The following is a 17,785-nucleotide window of genomic DNA, read 5'->3' as shown; positions in this document are numbered from 1 at the left end:
CTTGTTTTATATTACTGCCTTGTCAAAGTGGAGTGTAGATTTTCAGTGTTGACAGTAAAAGGTTAATGTGCAGGAAGATAAATGCACATGCAGTGTGGACTTCTTAGTAAACAGTGAAGCTTGATTCTTGGTTGGCTCTTCTAGTTTCTAAGTAGATACCAAATAAAAACTTTCATGATTTAAATGACAGATGAGTTAAATTACTGAACTTTATTAGTGCTGGGATTTTCTCAGTTCTTACATTTCAGGGTTCATTGCACATTTCTGAAATAAAGCAGCAGCTGAAGTTTCTGAAACAGTTAAATTTGTTTAAAAAACCAACGTGTTAAATAGCAAAATGCTGAATTTAAAGAGAAGATGATATTCAAGGTAACAAATAGGTGCTGCTAAGTTTGATACTTAGAAAAAGGTTACCCCACAAGATTCCTAAGACTAATTCTTTTAATTAGAGTGTGGGTATGTCTAAGCCAAATTGAAACACCAACCTACACGAATAATGAGTAACAGTTAATGCTGACTTCTGTTTACCTCACAAATGGCCAGCAGTGCCTAATGGGTACTTCTGTTCAACTTCACAAGCCATTTTGCAGTGGATATGGGAATGAGCTCACAAGACCAAACCCTTTCCCCTCTTATACTAGAGGTGCTAGAGGTAAGTGTGGTTTTGGGGAACAAGGGTGGGAGGTCATGAGATGAAAGTGATGTGGGCTTCTTAAATTTTTCACAAACCTCCATAAAGGCATGTATCTGGGGATGGGCAAAAATTCAGTTGAATTCTTACTTTTTGCCCAAAGAGATTACCCAGTCCTAAATTGACATGCTTTCCTTGAACTGGGAGTCAGAAATCCCTTTTCTCTTCTGTTTTTCTGCTGCAGAAATTCCCAACATTCCCATTATGTGGGCTCCAGAGAGGGGTAAGCAACATCTTCAATCCCACCCAATCATTTCCAAACTAATTCTTTGCTAGTATTTTTTTGCTTTTTTAATCATCATCAGAAACAATTTTTAAACACATTTTTCCCATTTGTTTGATTTTCTTGTGGATTCTCATATTTTTGTTTTATAGGAAGGTCCCATGGCCTCCCCAAGTGCTAGGGTCAGACTCATTTGCTGTTTCCATTTGTGTGCTATTCTCCTGTGGATTTTCATGGTTCACTCTGATCAAATGATATTACCAAAGGGTGAGCATCTAGACTCTTGGGACTGTTTCACTCATGGTATTCTGAATTGTTGAAAAAGCGCTGCCACCCTGCTGCCCTGTCAGTCATTTGGCAGGCTTTTGTTTTGCTCGTGCCAACAGTTGCATCTGATTGTTGGTGGGCTTTGGTCTTTTCTTGCCTTGTCTGGGGGCTGCCTGGCACTCACTACTATCTTGTATTCTCTCTACCTGCTGGCTGTGTGGCATTGTCCTCCTGGAATCTTGGCCCTTTGCCTGACTGTCTGGCATTGCCTCTTGACCAGCTAATTGCTTGACAGTGACTACCTACTGCCCTGTCCATCTGCTGCCCGGCATGTATCGCCTCCTTATTGTCCTTTCAGTCTGCCTGTACGTGGGCATTGGCCTCCTGCTGCCCTGTCTCCTGCTCCAGGTGCCTGGCATTGCCTTCCTGCTGACTGCATCTGCTGACTTTGTGGAATTGCTCTTCTGCTGCTTGGCACACCTGCTGAATGTTTGGTACTGCTTTAGCAACTTGCTGAATGTTTGGCATTTTCCTCATGCCTTTTCACCTGATCCTTGAATATAGTGTCCCCTTACTGCTCTTTGAGTCTGCTTACTCACTGACACTTGCTCTTTTGCCATCCTGTCCACTTGCTTTTATGCCTGGCATTTCTATCATATTGTCCTACCCATCTGCCTAGATTTTATTTCTAAATATGCACCAGTCTGAAAAGATTATGAAGAATTGTAAGGAATGGGGAAAAACTATTGTCCGGCTCCTTCATGGTCTGATTCAGTTTAACATACCAGCCAAAAACTGATCTCAGTACCAGCATTCAGCTTTTTCATAGAACTACTCAAACCCTTTCCCATCTTATGAAAAAAGAAACCAAACCCAAACCAAATTGAATTGTATTTAGTCTTTGCTTCCATCACTTTATTCAATAGGTGTATTACTAAGTTATATTGTATTAAATTTGATAGTAATTAAGTACTGTAACCCTAATATTACCTAAGGTATGTCAGAATCCATGGAAGGTGGGTATTAATAGGAAGGAAGAACAATCTGCTGCTCAGGCTCAGAAAGATTAAGGCTTGAATGTGGAGCTGTGTTCATTAAACACAGTGGATCAAAGAAGCTAAGTAAGAAATTTTACAGGTCTCTTTATTTAAAACAGAGGGTTGCAGCTAATCTAAATAAACCATTGGATCAGTACAGTGTTACCAAACTGAAATGTGTCCTAGTTGCTGCTTCCTACCCTTTTCTGTACTGGGAAAATGGTCAATTTACAGTTTACAGAAACCTTTTGTCATTTTCTCACAGATTAAGAACAAGGACTTGACTGCATCTGTAAGGTCCATAGTAAGGGAATAAATCATTGTCACATCTTAGAATAAGAAGCAGGATTTCCTGCTCTTCTTTTAATTCAACTCATTTGACCTCTTTTCTTAGCTCTGTCACAGATTTTTTTGCTTATTATGAGTGTTTGTGAGTTTAATTATGTTTTTGAATCCAATAACAACTAGGAACTGGAGAAAATCTTTTGTCATAATGAATCCAGTCATCATTTCAAAGCAAATTCTTACTATATTTAAATAAATTGTATATAATGTTCTTTTAACCTTAGCGTTTAATCTCTTCAGATATATTATTACTGCTTTTGCTATCTTCAAAGGTACCTTAAACATGTGAAATTATTCCTAAGCATAGAGGCAGGGCGGCATCTCTTGAGTCAGTAGCAGCTTTCACCAGTGTGGGACCAGCTGTGGAATCAGGGAAAGGCACTGTGAGAGAGCACCTTGTTCCCATGCCCCAGCACCAGCTTGCTGCTTGGAGGTTGGCTCCTAGGACAGCTGACCATGTTCAGAGGAAGAGCCAGTAGGACCCTTCTCCCAGTTGTCACGTTAATGCCTAGAAACCAGTTAACTTGTATTTTGCTCTGAGGAGCTGGAGGATGTGATTGTCCACCTGTATTTTAATCCTTCACTGTCTCCTAGGCTCGCTCTCCTGTCCTCTCTCTTCTCAGCCTTTCCAACCCTCCCTTGCTTTTCCAAGCATATTTTTTTCACAACTTCATGAACTCTTAAAGATGGTAGGCTGTCAGTCTCTCACTTCCCACCAGCTTCATGTTGTTGAGGGGTGTGGTGACAAGAACAGGTCTCAGTGGCAAATCTCTTTCTCCAAGCTTTAACTCCCAGTGTTACTTTGGTGCTTCCCTAGGCTGTTGTTTGAGAAGCACAGCAGGGGCTGGAAGGAAGAATATTCATTCTAGCACTGTAGGGCTGCAGGATACTGCTAGAATTCACTCACTTCTTATCCCAATCAACATATGTCATTTGTTCATGTAGTGTTTTAGTTATTTTTAATATATGGGTTTTTTGATTAATATTGCCTCAAATATGTGCAGATTTTTTTTCAAATAATATTCAAGTTACATAGATTTTAAATGCAGAAAGGCAGCAGAAGCTGGGGGAAAATAAGCACTAAGCTTTTTCTTTAATGTATGGAATTTTCTTGGCTAAAAATTATACCTATGACAGAACTGATGCAGTGCTGTCTTAGGCAGCTTCACTGTAATATGTGAAATTAAACCAGCTTTCTTCCTGAAGTGGTCAAGTTATGGTACAAATATTCAAATTAGTTCTAAAAGAATCCGTGGTAAGTTGAAAGAATAAATTTTAAGTTTTGTCTTATAAATGAGTCAACATTTGGTTAAAGAAAAACTTGCACACAAAGCCCTGGGAATAACACTTTCTCTATTAAATTTCCTGTAGCAGTGGTATACAGCATTATTTTATCCTTTTTTTTTTTTTTTCCCCCACAGTTGTTCTAGGGAGGCTTTTTTAGTCTTTTGTCCTCGTTATTTTTGGGCAGGGGGGGTAGGGATTAAAGGTATACTTTAGCTCATCCTGATTTTCTACCAAAATTAGCTTTTGAAGCAGTCATGAACAGTACCAGTCTTTCAAGCTCATAATTTCCCTTTCTAGAATAACTAAATTTCCTATTATAAGCCAAATTTTATCTCTGTTTTATTTCTCTTTTTAGACTCTTTTCCTTCCTTGTTATCTCTGATAAAAAAACTGTTATAGTACTCACAGTCATTCCCTGAACTAAAATATCTAAATCTTGCAAATGATTTATCAGGAGAGAGTGTTTGTTGTATATTCTCTTTACTTCAATGCACTTTCAAATTTCAATTTATTTTTTACAGTTCACTTTCTTTATTCTTCTCTGTTTTCTAAAAGTATCCTTTCTGATGATAGCAGCATTGCAGTCTCTAAGCAACTAATTTCTTCAATTTTTTCTGGAAAGAAAACAAATTCCTAACTAATACAGATCTTTTGCACTCAAAAAGAAAGAGAGATGCATAATTATTTTTCTACCTTGGGATTTCCAGAAGGTATTTCACTGCCTTGATCCATCTAATCACTGCTTTCACTTTCAGTTGAAGTTTTCCACTTTTTAAAAATAATACGTCTGATAGTGACCCATATCAACTTGGAATTCAGATTCATCTGTATGTTGTTTCTGGATTCAGACTGAAATTTTTTTTTGTTAATTTTAGACAAGAATGCTTGGAGTGATACATGTTGTACTGAAGAACATACATGCCTTTTGGCATCACTAACAAAGGCTTTTGCTGTTACAATTCAGGTAACAACTTGCTGAATGAATATTGATCCAGAGTAAGTTCCAGTGTCTCTCAGCTCTAACCTGTTAACTTAGTCGGCCAATAGCTTTTGCTGGAAGAACGAGGAGATGATGTTACATTCAGAGTATAGAAATTTGACAGCAAATCAATCCCTTGCTTCCCAGCTGTTCCCTAGAGATCAAGAGGATGTGGGTGCAGTCAGCTCATTCTCTGCCTGCAACCAGTTTGGCACTTTAGGTCTGGTCACATTCAGTAAGAACTTTGATGAGCACAGATTCAGATAGTGTAGTTCATGAAAGCAACATGTTACACACTCTTGTTAGATAGACTATAATAAATACACTAGATCTACAAAATGTGAGCATACAGTGCTGTGTACAGCTCTTCACAGTAATGTCCAAGTCAGGCAGAGGCACAAATCTTACAGGGGCAGCCCAGCTTTGGCGAGGAGGAGAGGAGCAAGCCTCTTGACTTGTTTGCAGAAAGGGATCATATTCTCATCCTCTGCAAAGAGGATTTCAATTGCAAAATTCATACTTAGGGGAGAAGTGGGGATGATATTATAGTCAAATATCCTGTTGCTGCCTGCATAAATGGCGGGGGCAGCTGTTTGTATATAGAGGTGGGGGTTCACACCCCTAGCAGCAGCCCATCGTGCCCACATGAATCCCTTCAGCACACATCTCACAGCATCTCTCTTGGCTTGAGGCCTTATTCCTACAGATGGATGTGCAAAGTAACGCACCAGTGATTGTGGCAGAATTGTTCCCCCCTGTACATTTTGCTGCTTTTCTGCCCAGACAGGTTTTGGATTCAGCCTGGAAAAGAGAAGGCTCCAGGGAGACTCTGTTGCATTCCTTCAGGACTTAAAGGGGGACTATAAAAAAAGATAGGACCAAACTTTTCAGCAGAGCCTGATGTAATAGGACAAGGAGGAATGATTTTAAACTGAAGGAGTGTCAATTTAGATATTAGGAAGAAATTCCTTACTGTGAGGGTGGTGAGGCACTAGCACAGGTTGCACAGAGGAGCTAGGGATGCCCCATGCCTCGAACTGTTCAAGGTCAGGTCACCTTCATTCTTTGCTTTCAAGAAATGTTTGTACACCTTTATTAGGCTTTTTTCTTGCAGTCTGTCTGCATATAGACTGAGAGAGTAGTAAATAAGCTTTATTTTGTGTAGTGTTGCAATCACATACATCACTCATTCAAGTGAGCTCATCATCATCACATTCAAGTGGAAGATTTTGCTGATTTCAAAGCCGAATGAAACCTACACATTGCTTTTAATTTTGGCTGAATTTTTGTTCTACAACTCCCTTTTTCAGAGTGAAAAATTTTTGGGTGATTGTCACTTCCTACTATAAGCTGATCAGTTCTTCCTTTGAAACCAAATAATGCTTAGGTATCCAGTGGTATACAAAATTAATCCATGAACAGCAAGGCTTAATGCTATGGTGCCTTTCAAAGTCTTACAATTCACCCATACTTTACTGATTTCTACTGGTCAGCATTGGGCATTCCTGGAAAAAGAAAAGAGAAGGGCTCAAAATTCTTTCAGATGTGTTTTGTCTCCCAGGGATTTTATTTCCTGCAGAATCTTAATGAGAAGCTGTTGTTAAATCATCATCATTCTTTAGAGGCAAGAGAGAGTAGAATTTTCTTTTGACTTAGAGGTTAACCAAGATGGGTTTTCCAGTCTAGCTGGAAACTGTGGGATTTCCTCAATAACTTCTGCACTGTTTAGACAGTCTTGTATTTTCCCCAGAAATATTCCATGTCTGTGTTTGTTATCTTTTCTTTAAAAAAATATGATTATTTAAGATGTAATTTGCTTCATCAGATACAAAGTGTTGGGCAGCTAATCTCGGGTGCATTTGATTTCTATATTATTCTGAATTATGGTCTTGCATCGCCCATGTAATTTATTAGAAATACCATCTGATTTCTTTTAATTGAGTTAGTCCACCTAGAGGCGTGATGTTTATAGTTGCTGTACTCTTAGTGTGAGCACGTTTGCTGTGACAGTGAGAGGCTTAGCCTTTGGTGCAAGAGCCCTGTGTACATTTTGAGTATACAGAGCAAGAACTGACTTGTTCACTGTGCCTATCCATGAATCTCTTTCGCCTTGTCATTTCGTATAAGCTACTGCCTTTTCTCAGTGATCCACTCACACACTGCTAGTGTAAAAAGCAGCTCACTGAAAAAGTGTGGACACAGAGGGAATTTTATTAAAAAGGAAAAATATTTTTCTGCACAACATGATCTGCTGCTTCAAGCACAGCAGAAGTGTATGTGAGGAGAGGTGTTGCTATATTTATATTAATGAAAAAGTCTGTATGTTATAGGAACCCTGAGGGTTTCAAAACTGGGTTTTGCATCTGAGAAGTAAACCAGTAGAATTTATACAATGCAAAGCGGTATTAATATGAAAGCATTGCTCTGTCACAGCTGAGTAGTGTTAATAAATGACTCAACTGGTTTTACCTAGCGTATGAAAGATATTTTAACATCTTCTGAAACTGAAAAGAACTAGTGTTTTGGAAATGTGTATAGTAAACATCTTAGTGTAACAGAGAGAATATATTCTATACTGGAGTTTCATATATATATATATATATAGTTAAGGATAAGTATAAAATACTGTATAAAATTCCAGAGAAGAAGGTAAACTTGATATATTTAATATTCCTCACTCAATATAGATTAGGAGTTCTTCTGTCTTAAGTGCTCTGTGCTACAGAAGTCTCAACAAAATACTTTTCATCTTCTGCTTGAGAAACCTTTTCATTCAATTGTTTCCACAAGAATCTTGGAGGTAAAAAATGTTATTTGTGCCAGAAATTTAGTAGTCCTATACAGGAAATCATTTGACAGAATGCACAGTAGGTCACTTTGGCTTTCAAAATCTATTTACTTGTTCAATTCTAATGAAAGCATCATTTGCATGTGCCAGAATTGACAACTGTTCAGACTGTGAACACATGAATTGTATCACTGGATGTCACAAAAGAAATATTTCTATGTATTTTTAGGTTATGGAAAAGTACTTCAAAGCTGCTGTTTTTAGAGATGCTTTATCATTTACTTGGGGAGTAAAGATACTGTGTAAGGGAATCTTAAGAGAAAGGGGTTTTTTGTAGTTCTTGTGTTGCTATGGTGTATTCTTGAAAAGTTATCACACATTAGTCCTCTCTTTATAGTGCAGAAGGTGTGTTTTGGCAAGGAGTGTTTTTATTAAATCTTCAACAGTGATAATTTGAGATCTGAAAGTGTTTGGAGGAGCTACTTAACCTGTGGAAGAATTTGACTGAAGTTTCAGAAGTGCAAATATTTTGTGTGCCATATTTGTTCTTGGCAAAAGGTGGCAGATGTTAGGGAACATCAGATGAGATCCTCAAAAGAAAAAGAGTTTCACATTTGAATTTCAGTAACCAATGTTTTAGAACTAAAGCATTGCAAAATTATTTATTTCTTTATTTATAGAAGTGAAATTGCAGGTAAAAACTTCTGGTTCTTTCACTGCTTCAGACACTGCACAAGTTCTTCAGAGAAAGAAGTGTGTATTTCTGCCTTGTGGCCTCATCCTTTTTGTGTCCCTATGAGGGTCTCTAAGAAATTGTGCCTTCTCTTTTCCCATGTTGTTAATACCACAACAAAATAAAAGTTACAGTTTTGTTTCTCTTATATATTTCTAGACTACATTGCTTAGTATACTTCCCCAAACCACAAATACACCCACTCTCCTCATATAGAAGAATCTAAGTTTGGCACCAGTTTAGAAATGAAGCTGACTGTAGCCTGCCTCCACTTGGGTATAGATATATAGTCTAGAAGATAGTACACATAACCAGAAACACTGTCTAGGGTATATTTTTATGAGACAGTTCTCCCTAGTTGTTATTCCATTAGTTAAAGCTCATTACATTGTCACTTCAGTCATGTAGAATTCTTACTGGCATAGTGTAGATACCCATGCTTATTTCTCTCATCTGTGCTGCATAAGTTTGTTTTTCAGAGAACAGAATTTTTCACTTCTCGTGTTTTGTTCCTTTTCTTCAAATTTTAGAGAATTATTTAAAGGTTGGACTGGATTTCCTATTTTATATTAATACGAGGCAGTTTGAAAAAACTGAGGGAAAACTTAAAGTAATACTAAGTATTGACAGATAACATTTTAACAGTGTTTTTGTAATAGCAGAATGATTTTATTGTCTTTACCAGGAAATCTTCAGCTCTACTACTTCTGCTGAACAGAAAGGGATTTTTTCTTGCACAAAGTGGAGTTGCAGTGAGATGCACAGCAGTTTGCACATAGAAAGAGGGCTGGCAGAGGAAGCAGACCCCTGACCCTTCTCTGTACAAAGTGCAGGGGCTTGTTTCCAGCTGTCATTTCACCAAGCTCCTCCTGACCTCGCCACCATTGCAAATACTCTGCCTGTAAACACTGGCTTAACACAGCCCTTTAGACAGCTGTAATGTACTGCATCTGCTGGGCTGTGCCCAGCTTCATACAGCCCAAATGCATTCCTTACAGTGCAGAAAAGCATTTAGTGTCTTGTTTGTTTAGCAGCTACTAAAAATGATTGTGCTAGTGGATTTATGGTGATGTATGGGGGTAGGCAGTATCATAAAATTAACATCAGTTTTTATGGCATAAATATTTTATACACATTAAAGATCTTAAAACTTTGTTTAGCAATTAGGAATAAAAAAGTATTATTGCCACGATATATATTAGGAGTGATATTTAGAAAATGTATGCGGTTGGATGCCCAGATACATCAATTTCATTAGCACTTTAATTACACAAATGAGGCAAGAAAATCGCTGATCTATAAGTTTATACAAATCATATGCAATCAGGTTTAGCTAAAAATTTAGATCTAGATCTGCAGAAGTAGATCTGTAGTAGTAACTGAAGAATAATTTACAAATTCCACAGTGTTGTTTCTTCTAGTATATTTATTCAAATTTTCAGCTTCTCTATAGTGTATAAAATGTGAAGCATCTTCCCACAAATATTTTGCAAGATGTAAGTAAAAAAGAAACTGAGTGTTAAGTAAATATTTTAATGAGTTTAATTTCAGTTGAAGAAAACAAGGACTTTAAAGGAAAGCTACAATGAACACTAAGATTTTTATTAACTAATATACATTTATTTGTTTATAATAATAATAATAATGTATTTGATTACAAAAGTAATTATCATTGGGCATCCAGCTATTGGGAATTAAATACATTCATGGTTTGGTCATACATAAGTCATTGGGTGTTGTCAGAGGTACTTCTATTTGCTACTTGCTTTTTATGGTCATTTGCACAGTGGAAGTGTTCTGATAGACCTGTTCACTGATACCATTTTATAAAGAAGGCAGACACTGAATTATCTTCTGGCACTCGGGTCTCATGCCATAGGCATTAGACTGCAAGAAATGGTGTGCTGGCTCCCAGTGACAAGAGTGAGAGAATTTGGAGGAGGCAGCTTGCAGACAGAGGGAATCATGAATATGGGGAAAAGTAGAGAAAACAAGAGTCTGTATTTAACAGTAGTTATTGCTGTGACATTTTTGTTCCTCGCACTGATAAATTTTGTAGGGTCATTCTGTGATGTTTAGGTTCTGGGTGGCAGCAGAATCACTGCAGATGTGCTGGGAGCATTCTGGTGCTGCAGTATGATTGTCAGTGGAAATGTGTGATCGATGTGTGCAGATACACCAGTTTGTAGAGTTCAGTTTTAGCTGCCTACATTAATCAGGGCTCCATTCACCTTTGGCTTTTAGTAGATTTGAGTTGGGAGAAGAAAAGAAAAAAGAAAATGGAATCAGGTCAGTTAGTGGAGAAGTATGTATCAAGCTTATTATTGATAAGAGGCAAAGTCACTAGGGTAAGCCACTCTAACAGGATTAGACGTGTTTTATTTTCTTTTATGTAAAAAAAAAAATCTACAAAAGTCTGAGAGTGCTCTCTGTATGTGTCTCTGTGTACCTGACATAGGTAGCTGTGTTTAATATCAAAAATACCCAACAGGGACATCAAAATGCCCCGTCACCAGTCTCAGTATGAGTTTCTTACTGTACAGTAAAATTGGCAGAAGCTGGATGGTCACTTCATGAGGAGGAACAAGCACATGCATCAGGGTCAGAGCTGGCCCCATGTCTGCCTAGTCACCACCAGTCATCCTGTGAGCCCAAACACAGCACCTGCTGCGGACTTTACATTTATATACTTTATATTTTTATAAACCTACTTGATTTTGGTTGTTTTGCAGCAATAGCATATGTGATCAGTTTCATCCATTTGTCAAGATAACTGAGCAATTACCCAAAGAAATCTAATTTTGGAAAGCATCAAAGAGCACAAATCCTGTCATGCCTTACATCCATAAAAAAAAAAAAAAAAAGACATTGAATATCACCATACAGGTTATTGGTGGCAAAGAATAGGAAGAATTCAAGGAAGGACACCATAATGGTGAAACTGAGATGAATTCAAAATCCTTATCCAAAAAAACTTTCCAATGTATTGAAAGAAACCAATGCTGAAACCTGTATTTCTTGTTGCTCCTGAAGAGGAAATAGTTAAGTGTTGTTTTGGTGACAAGCTCTGATCTGTCTAGCTCCATGTAAGCTCTATTTTCTCCCTGCAAAGTAAGAGTGGGGAAGTAGACAATAAGCTGAAATAGCTGATTTGTGAATAAAAATTACTGGCACATGTGTTGTTTCCAGCAGAGATACTCTGAATAACATCAGAGATATTCTGAATAACTTTGAAGAAGGCATCTCATCTCCAAATTGAGAGATGCAGTTTTACACAACTGGTTGACAGACATGACTGACCTTTTTGTTTCATATTTGACTGATCTATCTCTCTAGTTTTTCTCTGCTCTTTTGTGATCTGTGAGCTCTGTTGCAGAGGTTATGTAGGTATTTCTTTGGTAAAGCCCTTCCAAGATTTCAGCTTTCAGTGGAAAGCTCAAAGAGGTAATTAAATCTTACTGATGCTAATGCTGTAGTCTGTTAAACATAAATTATCTGCAATTTGTCCATTAATTTTCATCTATAGCTCTATTATATACTATGCAGAGTCATAGATTTTAACTTGTTCAACAGAAATAATATTTTCCACAGAGGCAGTCTCTGTCATCTTAGTTTAATTGAATTTATTATGATTTCTGAGTCTCATATTTGCATTTTAGTTGAAGAAGTAAAACTATTTTACTGCCCAAACCCAGTTGAAGAGTATATGAAACATCTCAGATCGTTACTTACTATTGAGGTCAAACTTTCCTAATATCTGAAAGACAAAGATAAGGAGTTTCTGAACATTTCCAGAAGAGTAGTCTAGGTCTAGGTCTTTTAATTAAATCAGTCTGCATTAGGTATATCCTCCAAAAACTGGGAGGGTTTCCACAGGTTAGAAACTGAACTAACAATTTATGTGGAGGCAAAGAAAGGCAGTGAAGCAGCAGAGAACTCTGTGAAACCAATTGGCAGTGAGCCATCTGTTAAGCAACCGCAACTACGTCAAAGATATCTAAAAATATACCAGTTGGTTTGGGAACATAATGCCCTAACTCCAATAAAAAGGCACTTTGTAAACAATCAAAAAACTGCTTTAAAATCAATTGCATTTATTCATATAGCAATGAAATATAAGAGGTAGTTATCTTATAGACATTGTTAGTAAATCCTAAATAATTAAATTGTTTGTCCCTACTTCTCCTCTTTGGAGTAGAAACTAGCATTTTGCATTTTATTTCAATCCCATTGTCTCCTTCCGTGGCTTCCCCATGTCCTGACTCTGTCATATCTTGTCTTCCCTTTTTGCTTCTCCTGAGTTTCTCCCTCATCTATTTTCTATCCAAGCTGCCTTGGGCAGTCTTTCTTTGTAGAACCGTAGAATGGTTTGGATTTGAAAAAAATCCTCAGGTTCCAACCTCCTCACTGTTTCCCATCCCACTCACTTCATTCACTTGCTCTCACGCTATTGTCATTTCCCCCTTGTGGGAATCCTACTGCTTTCCTGCAATTCCACCTTTCCACTTTAGCTTCCTTCTTCCCACATTCCCTTCTCCTATCTAAACTACAGACCTTGCCTTTCTTTGCAACCTCCAAGCTGGACTTTCTGCGTTTCTGTCTTTCTCCTCAATTCTGGTTTTTACTTTCAAGTACTTTTGTTTCTGTGCAGCTCCTCTTTTCCACCTGTCTCTTATATGCACCTGTCTTCTTTGTACTACCAGCTTATCCGTCAGAAACTGGGGACACTTTCTAGTGTTGTTTTAGTGTTTTGCTCCAGTATTTTCCACCTACCTGAGTCATAAGCCTCAGGTTTGAGAATCAGTGTAAAGCTTCAGTCTTGATTAAGGCATCGGTGTGACAGCTCTGAATGAAACATCATCATTTTTTCCTGCATCTGCCCAACGGTGTCATCACTGCTGTTGTAAGAGAGCCGAGGGCAGCAGCCTTGATTTGTGATTCATTCTGTGCCAACACTATGGCCCCCTGCAGCAGGCAACAGCTGGCTGATGGTGAGACTACCAACAAAAGAATTGCCCATGAAACAAGGTTGAACAGTCTTAATTCAGCCTTGCTAGAGTACTGGTAACATGTGAAGGTTCTGAGTCACTAATTCCTTAACAGTTTCCACAGAGGCAGGAATTGGTAGCTGACAGTTAACTCCTGAACTGGACACAGATGAAAATCTAAATTTGACATCTCTCTTCCACCCTTCCTTCACACAAAAACTACTGAGAGAAGTACAAGAAAACCTGGCCACCAGCACTTTGGTGCATTGTTAGCTGAAACACTGTTACAGATTGAAATATTGCTGATTTCATTCATCTACATATAGCTAATTTAGAGTGTGCTTCCCAGTGTGATGGTGATTTTAGTTCCTGATCAGGGCACATGTTAAGTTATGTTATTTGAGGACATCCCAAAAGTGGACTATACAGTGGCTGATTTCAAGAGCAGATGTCACTGTTACAGTAGTTTACTTAGCAGCAGCTTTTTTTGGTTGCATCCATCCAGTCAGGCTGCAAACATGAAAACAGGAAACATTTCCCTGTTTGTAGAGGTCCATCTGCAGTAATAAATATAAGCATATATATTTTGAAACAACCATTTTTAGAAACCTGTGTTGAGGATTGTACTGCTGCTTGGGCTTTATGCCCTTTCAGATTTTGTTGCTTACTCTATACATTTTTAATAATCACATTGCCTGCTAGCAGTGACATTTTGTGAAGGTCATTTTTCTTATGAAGTTGGAGAATGGACTTGAATTTCATTGAAGGACTCCCTGAGCTGCAGGATCGTTGTTTATGGACTGTCTTGCGTCTTGTACTACCTTTGAAGCCTGCTTAGAATTTTAACTAATGATATCTTCAAAGTGTCACTGTGCTCAAGGGCAGAAAATAAATCTCAAAATGTACTTTATATTTAAAAACAGTTTTGAATACCTTTGAAGCATGGTATTAACTGAAATGAAAAGGCACAGATACAGACTTTCTATGTATGCACATACAGGGAATTCCATGTTTCACTGACCTTTTCATGGTCAACAAAGTGTCTCTTCATTGCAATGCCATTACCCTCTATATTATAGAAATCATCAGGTCTGTGGATGTCTTAAGAATTTTTAATGTAATTGATGATTTTATATCTCAGCAGGTATCTTAAGGTAATCTCGCTCCATGGAGGAGTTTTATTTTTGTCTATATCACTCCAAGCTCACTTCTTATTTTCCCTGTGTAAAATGCTGTCACTGTATTTATATGACTTTTCTGTTTCTGCGTAGGGGATGGTAGATCCAAAAACCAACATGCTATGCTTGAAATACAGGAGTCTGTGGTGTCAGCTACTGAATTAAAATTGCTTGGTCTTTTATAAACCAAAGTTCCAATTTCCTGTAACTGAGCACATAACAAGTTTGCTTATTAATAAAGTACTCAAAGATTTACATGATAGCAGTATCTGATGTCTTCTAATACTGATATGAATTTACAATTAATTAATATTCTGATATTCCTTTAAAAAATGTCAAAAGCTAATGACCATGTTTGAGAATATGGCAATTTGAATATCCGTACTCTTGATGGATTTTGTTTTTCTGTTTTATTTATTGCTTCATGTAAGCACCCTTACATGTAAGGGTTCTTCTTTCAGGGACACTGTTGGGGTAATTTTGTCATTTTCCTTCTCTAGGACTTTAGTTTTCTGTTTGTAATTAAGAGCTTAGTACAGTAAGAAAAGTACAGGTGTGTGATTTATAATTGAATCTTTCCCACAAAATAATTTGCCTGGCTTTTGTCTATATCAAACTGCCAAGGAAATTCAGTTTATTCAGGGTGTCCTTATATTTAAGATGTTCTATTTCTGTTTGATAGTTGTATCGTGAAAGCATTGTAGTTTGTGTGTATGTTATGGCGTGGATTTCATAGTTCTATGACCATTGCTACCAATTTAGCTGTGCTGAATAAGTTAGGATCTTGTTTCAGAGCATGAAGTGATATGATCCACTGAACAGCAGCTGCTGTGGGGGAGATGAGGAGAGGATAGGGCTGTAACCTGTCTCAAAGATGTTGTGTCCTCAGTAAAGGTAGATGTTGGGAGACTGGACAGATTGTGCATTTGAGAAAATTTGTGTTAGGAAGTAAGGACAGAGGGTTGTGCATGATTTTCTGTCTGATTCCCGGTTTGGGAAAAAGACTAAAAAGACAAAAATTTTCAGACTCTGCTTCCAGACTTCTCAATGCCCACTGCGTATGGACTGCTTATGAATAAAAGCCACCAGCCTGTTTGGAACTGCTGTTTTGCTGACATGATCAAAAGGGAAGGCCTCAGCCTCTGGCCATTATCATTACCATTTTACTATTTTCCTGCCTGCCTGCTACATGGGCTTCCCTTTGCAAATTTTTTTTTCTATCTTCTGCACAGACTGATTCATCCTTCTCATGCCTGGGAAAATCTCAGCAGGAAAATGCACAAGATTGATGAGGAAGAGAAGGCAGTTACATTGGTCTTTTCTTTGCTTATTCTCAGTTTTTCCTTTCTGATCGAGGCAGCTGTTATTTCTGTGGTGTTGGTTAACACTTTTTATATTTATAGGGTCCTGACTTTTATAACTTTCTATAGGAATCTTCACAGTGCTGCTAACATTCCTTCATCCCAACTCCTTATCTTTCCCTATTTTGCACAACCAAGAGAAAATTCTGCAGCACATTTCAGTTAAGAATTTAGCAACAACATTTCTTGGCAGAAAAAAAAATGAGGAGATATTCCTACCCAATTTTTAGCTGGTTTCATTTTTTTCTTATCCTTACACTTGTTCACTCAGTTTGCTATTTAATCTTTGATTGCAGGCCACTAAAGAAGTAATAGAGCGAGAAGCCCCGGGGATGGCCCTGGCAATGCTGATGGGATCACTTAATGTTACACCTCTGGGCATGCTCTCTAGGTAAGACTCCTTCCTTCAAAACAGGAGGTGAACTCTTTCTGTAGGATTACTTGCTGTTATCCAATGGCTGTGCACAAATCATTGAAGGTGATAACTGCCATTGTTGTCAAGACTGTAAGTCTTAACTTCAGAAAAGGGGCCAAATTCAAATAATGGTAATTGCATTGTCTCATTAAATTCCCTTTGTTGTCTCTGTTAGAGACTGTATCCTCCTGTATTTTCTGTGCCAGGTTATTTGTAATATTGATGCACACTCTTAAATAGCTGTCTTTTCATTCTAGAATTGTGGTGTTTTGGGGGTGAGTGAAGAATTTCTCTGTATGTTGTTCATCAAGTATTAAAATGCTTTGTTTGGCAAAAAAATCCCTTTAATAAAGACAGATGTTTTGTACTGTCCTACATATGGAGGAATATCATTAATTTATCTCTCAAAGCACCTGGAATGCATGCACAATCTGTGTGGTTTTCTTGAAAGCACACACAATACTTTTGCCAGCCATGCAGTTCTTAAGCTCTTTAACTTACTTTTACATGCTCTTTTGAAAATTTTTGGCAGCTCCATTTCTCTCTTGAGCCAGTAGGTCTGATTATTGGCAGTTGATATTTGAGTTTCATGCTGCTGGTTTAGTCCTTTTTTAATTATTGGTTGGTTGCCCTGGACATTTAGCTTCTAATGCTCAAAAACATTTAAAGCAGAGTAGAAGAGCTGAGAAGATGACTACTAAAGGAGCTGTCTGCCAAACACAATTCCACCTCATTTTTATTCCTCTGTGGACACTTCTTAATACCTTTGTTTTAAATCTACCATAAACTGGATTGAGTTTGTACTCTGTAAGCTTGACTACTGCAACTGGGGTAAATGCACACAGTTCTTTAATTCAGGCTCATCTTTGTGCTGCAGTAGAGATTCCTCAGCTACCTGAAATTCTTTCTAAACTGAGGGTACATAGTGTGAAAAAAGGCATTATGAAAAAAGAGAGTCTAGGAGTCAGGCAGTACTCAAATTGCCAGTTGAAAACAACACTTCAGGCTGGCTTGTGTATGAATTCAAAAGTTCATTTAGTGGCACAAAGACGATCTCTGTGCTAATTACTTGAGAGCATTGTGACAGCTCATGGAAGTACTTGTTGCCCTGCTAAAAAATGCCATGCGACCAATAAACAGCATTAATCACTGAGAATTATTTATATAAGAGGAAATCCAAGGAAGTTGGCTACCCAATAAGCCATGTCCTTTGGCTCAAAATTCTTGCTAATGCCACAACTAGAAATTATTTTCTTTTCTGTTCTGTCTTTACTTACAGCTCATATTTTTATTCAATAGACTATTACACAGTTTATCTAAACTGTAACCTCCATATCTTCATGGTTTAGTTTTGCCTTTTACATTTTTCTTGTCCTTATATCCCAGCCTTGTGTTTTTCATCCTGGCTTTTGTAAACAATGGAAGCAGTCTTTACAACCTCAAGACAAAATTCTGCAATTTAGTTTCTTTTTTTTTTTTTTTTTAATATTTAG

The 17,785-nt window shown here is 37.6% G+C and overlaps 1 protein-coding gene across 31 annotated transcripts in view; it reads left to right on the top strand.

The window, feature by feature from the left end:
- GPHN (gephyrin) overlaps window positions 1-17,785 on the top strand; it is a 277,246-nt gene that overhangs the window by 156,847 nt on the left and 102,614 nt on the right. For 25 of the 31 annotated variants that reach the window (XM_086892689.1, XM_086892677.1, XM_086892679.1 and 22 more), the window contains one exon: window positions 16,174-16,268. In XM_086892689.1, coding sequence (XP_086748815.1) covers window positions 16,174-16,268 — 95 coding nt within the window. Of the gene's footprint in view, window positions 1-875; window positions 915-16,173; window positions 16,269-17,785 lie in introns of all 31 variants that reach the window. The other 6 variants (XM_086892682.1, XM_086892672.1, XM_086892673.1 and 3 more) reach the window with 1 other exon arrangement.

This window comes from Cyanistes caeruleus, chromosome 6 (genome assembly GCF_971803275.1).
Source record: "Cyanistes caeruleus chromosome 6, bCyaCae1.hap1.1, whole genome shotgun sequence".
Classification (NCBI taxonomy): Eukaryota; Metazoa; Chordata; class Aves; order Passeriformes; family Paridae; genus Cyanistes; species Cyanistes caeruleus.
The sequence above is the reverse complement of the archived record's forward strand: the minus strand, read 5'-3'. Positions and strand labels throughout refer to the sequence as shown.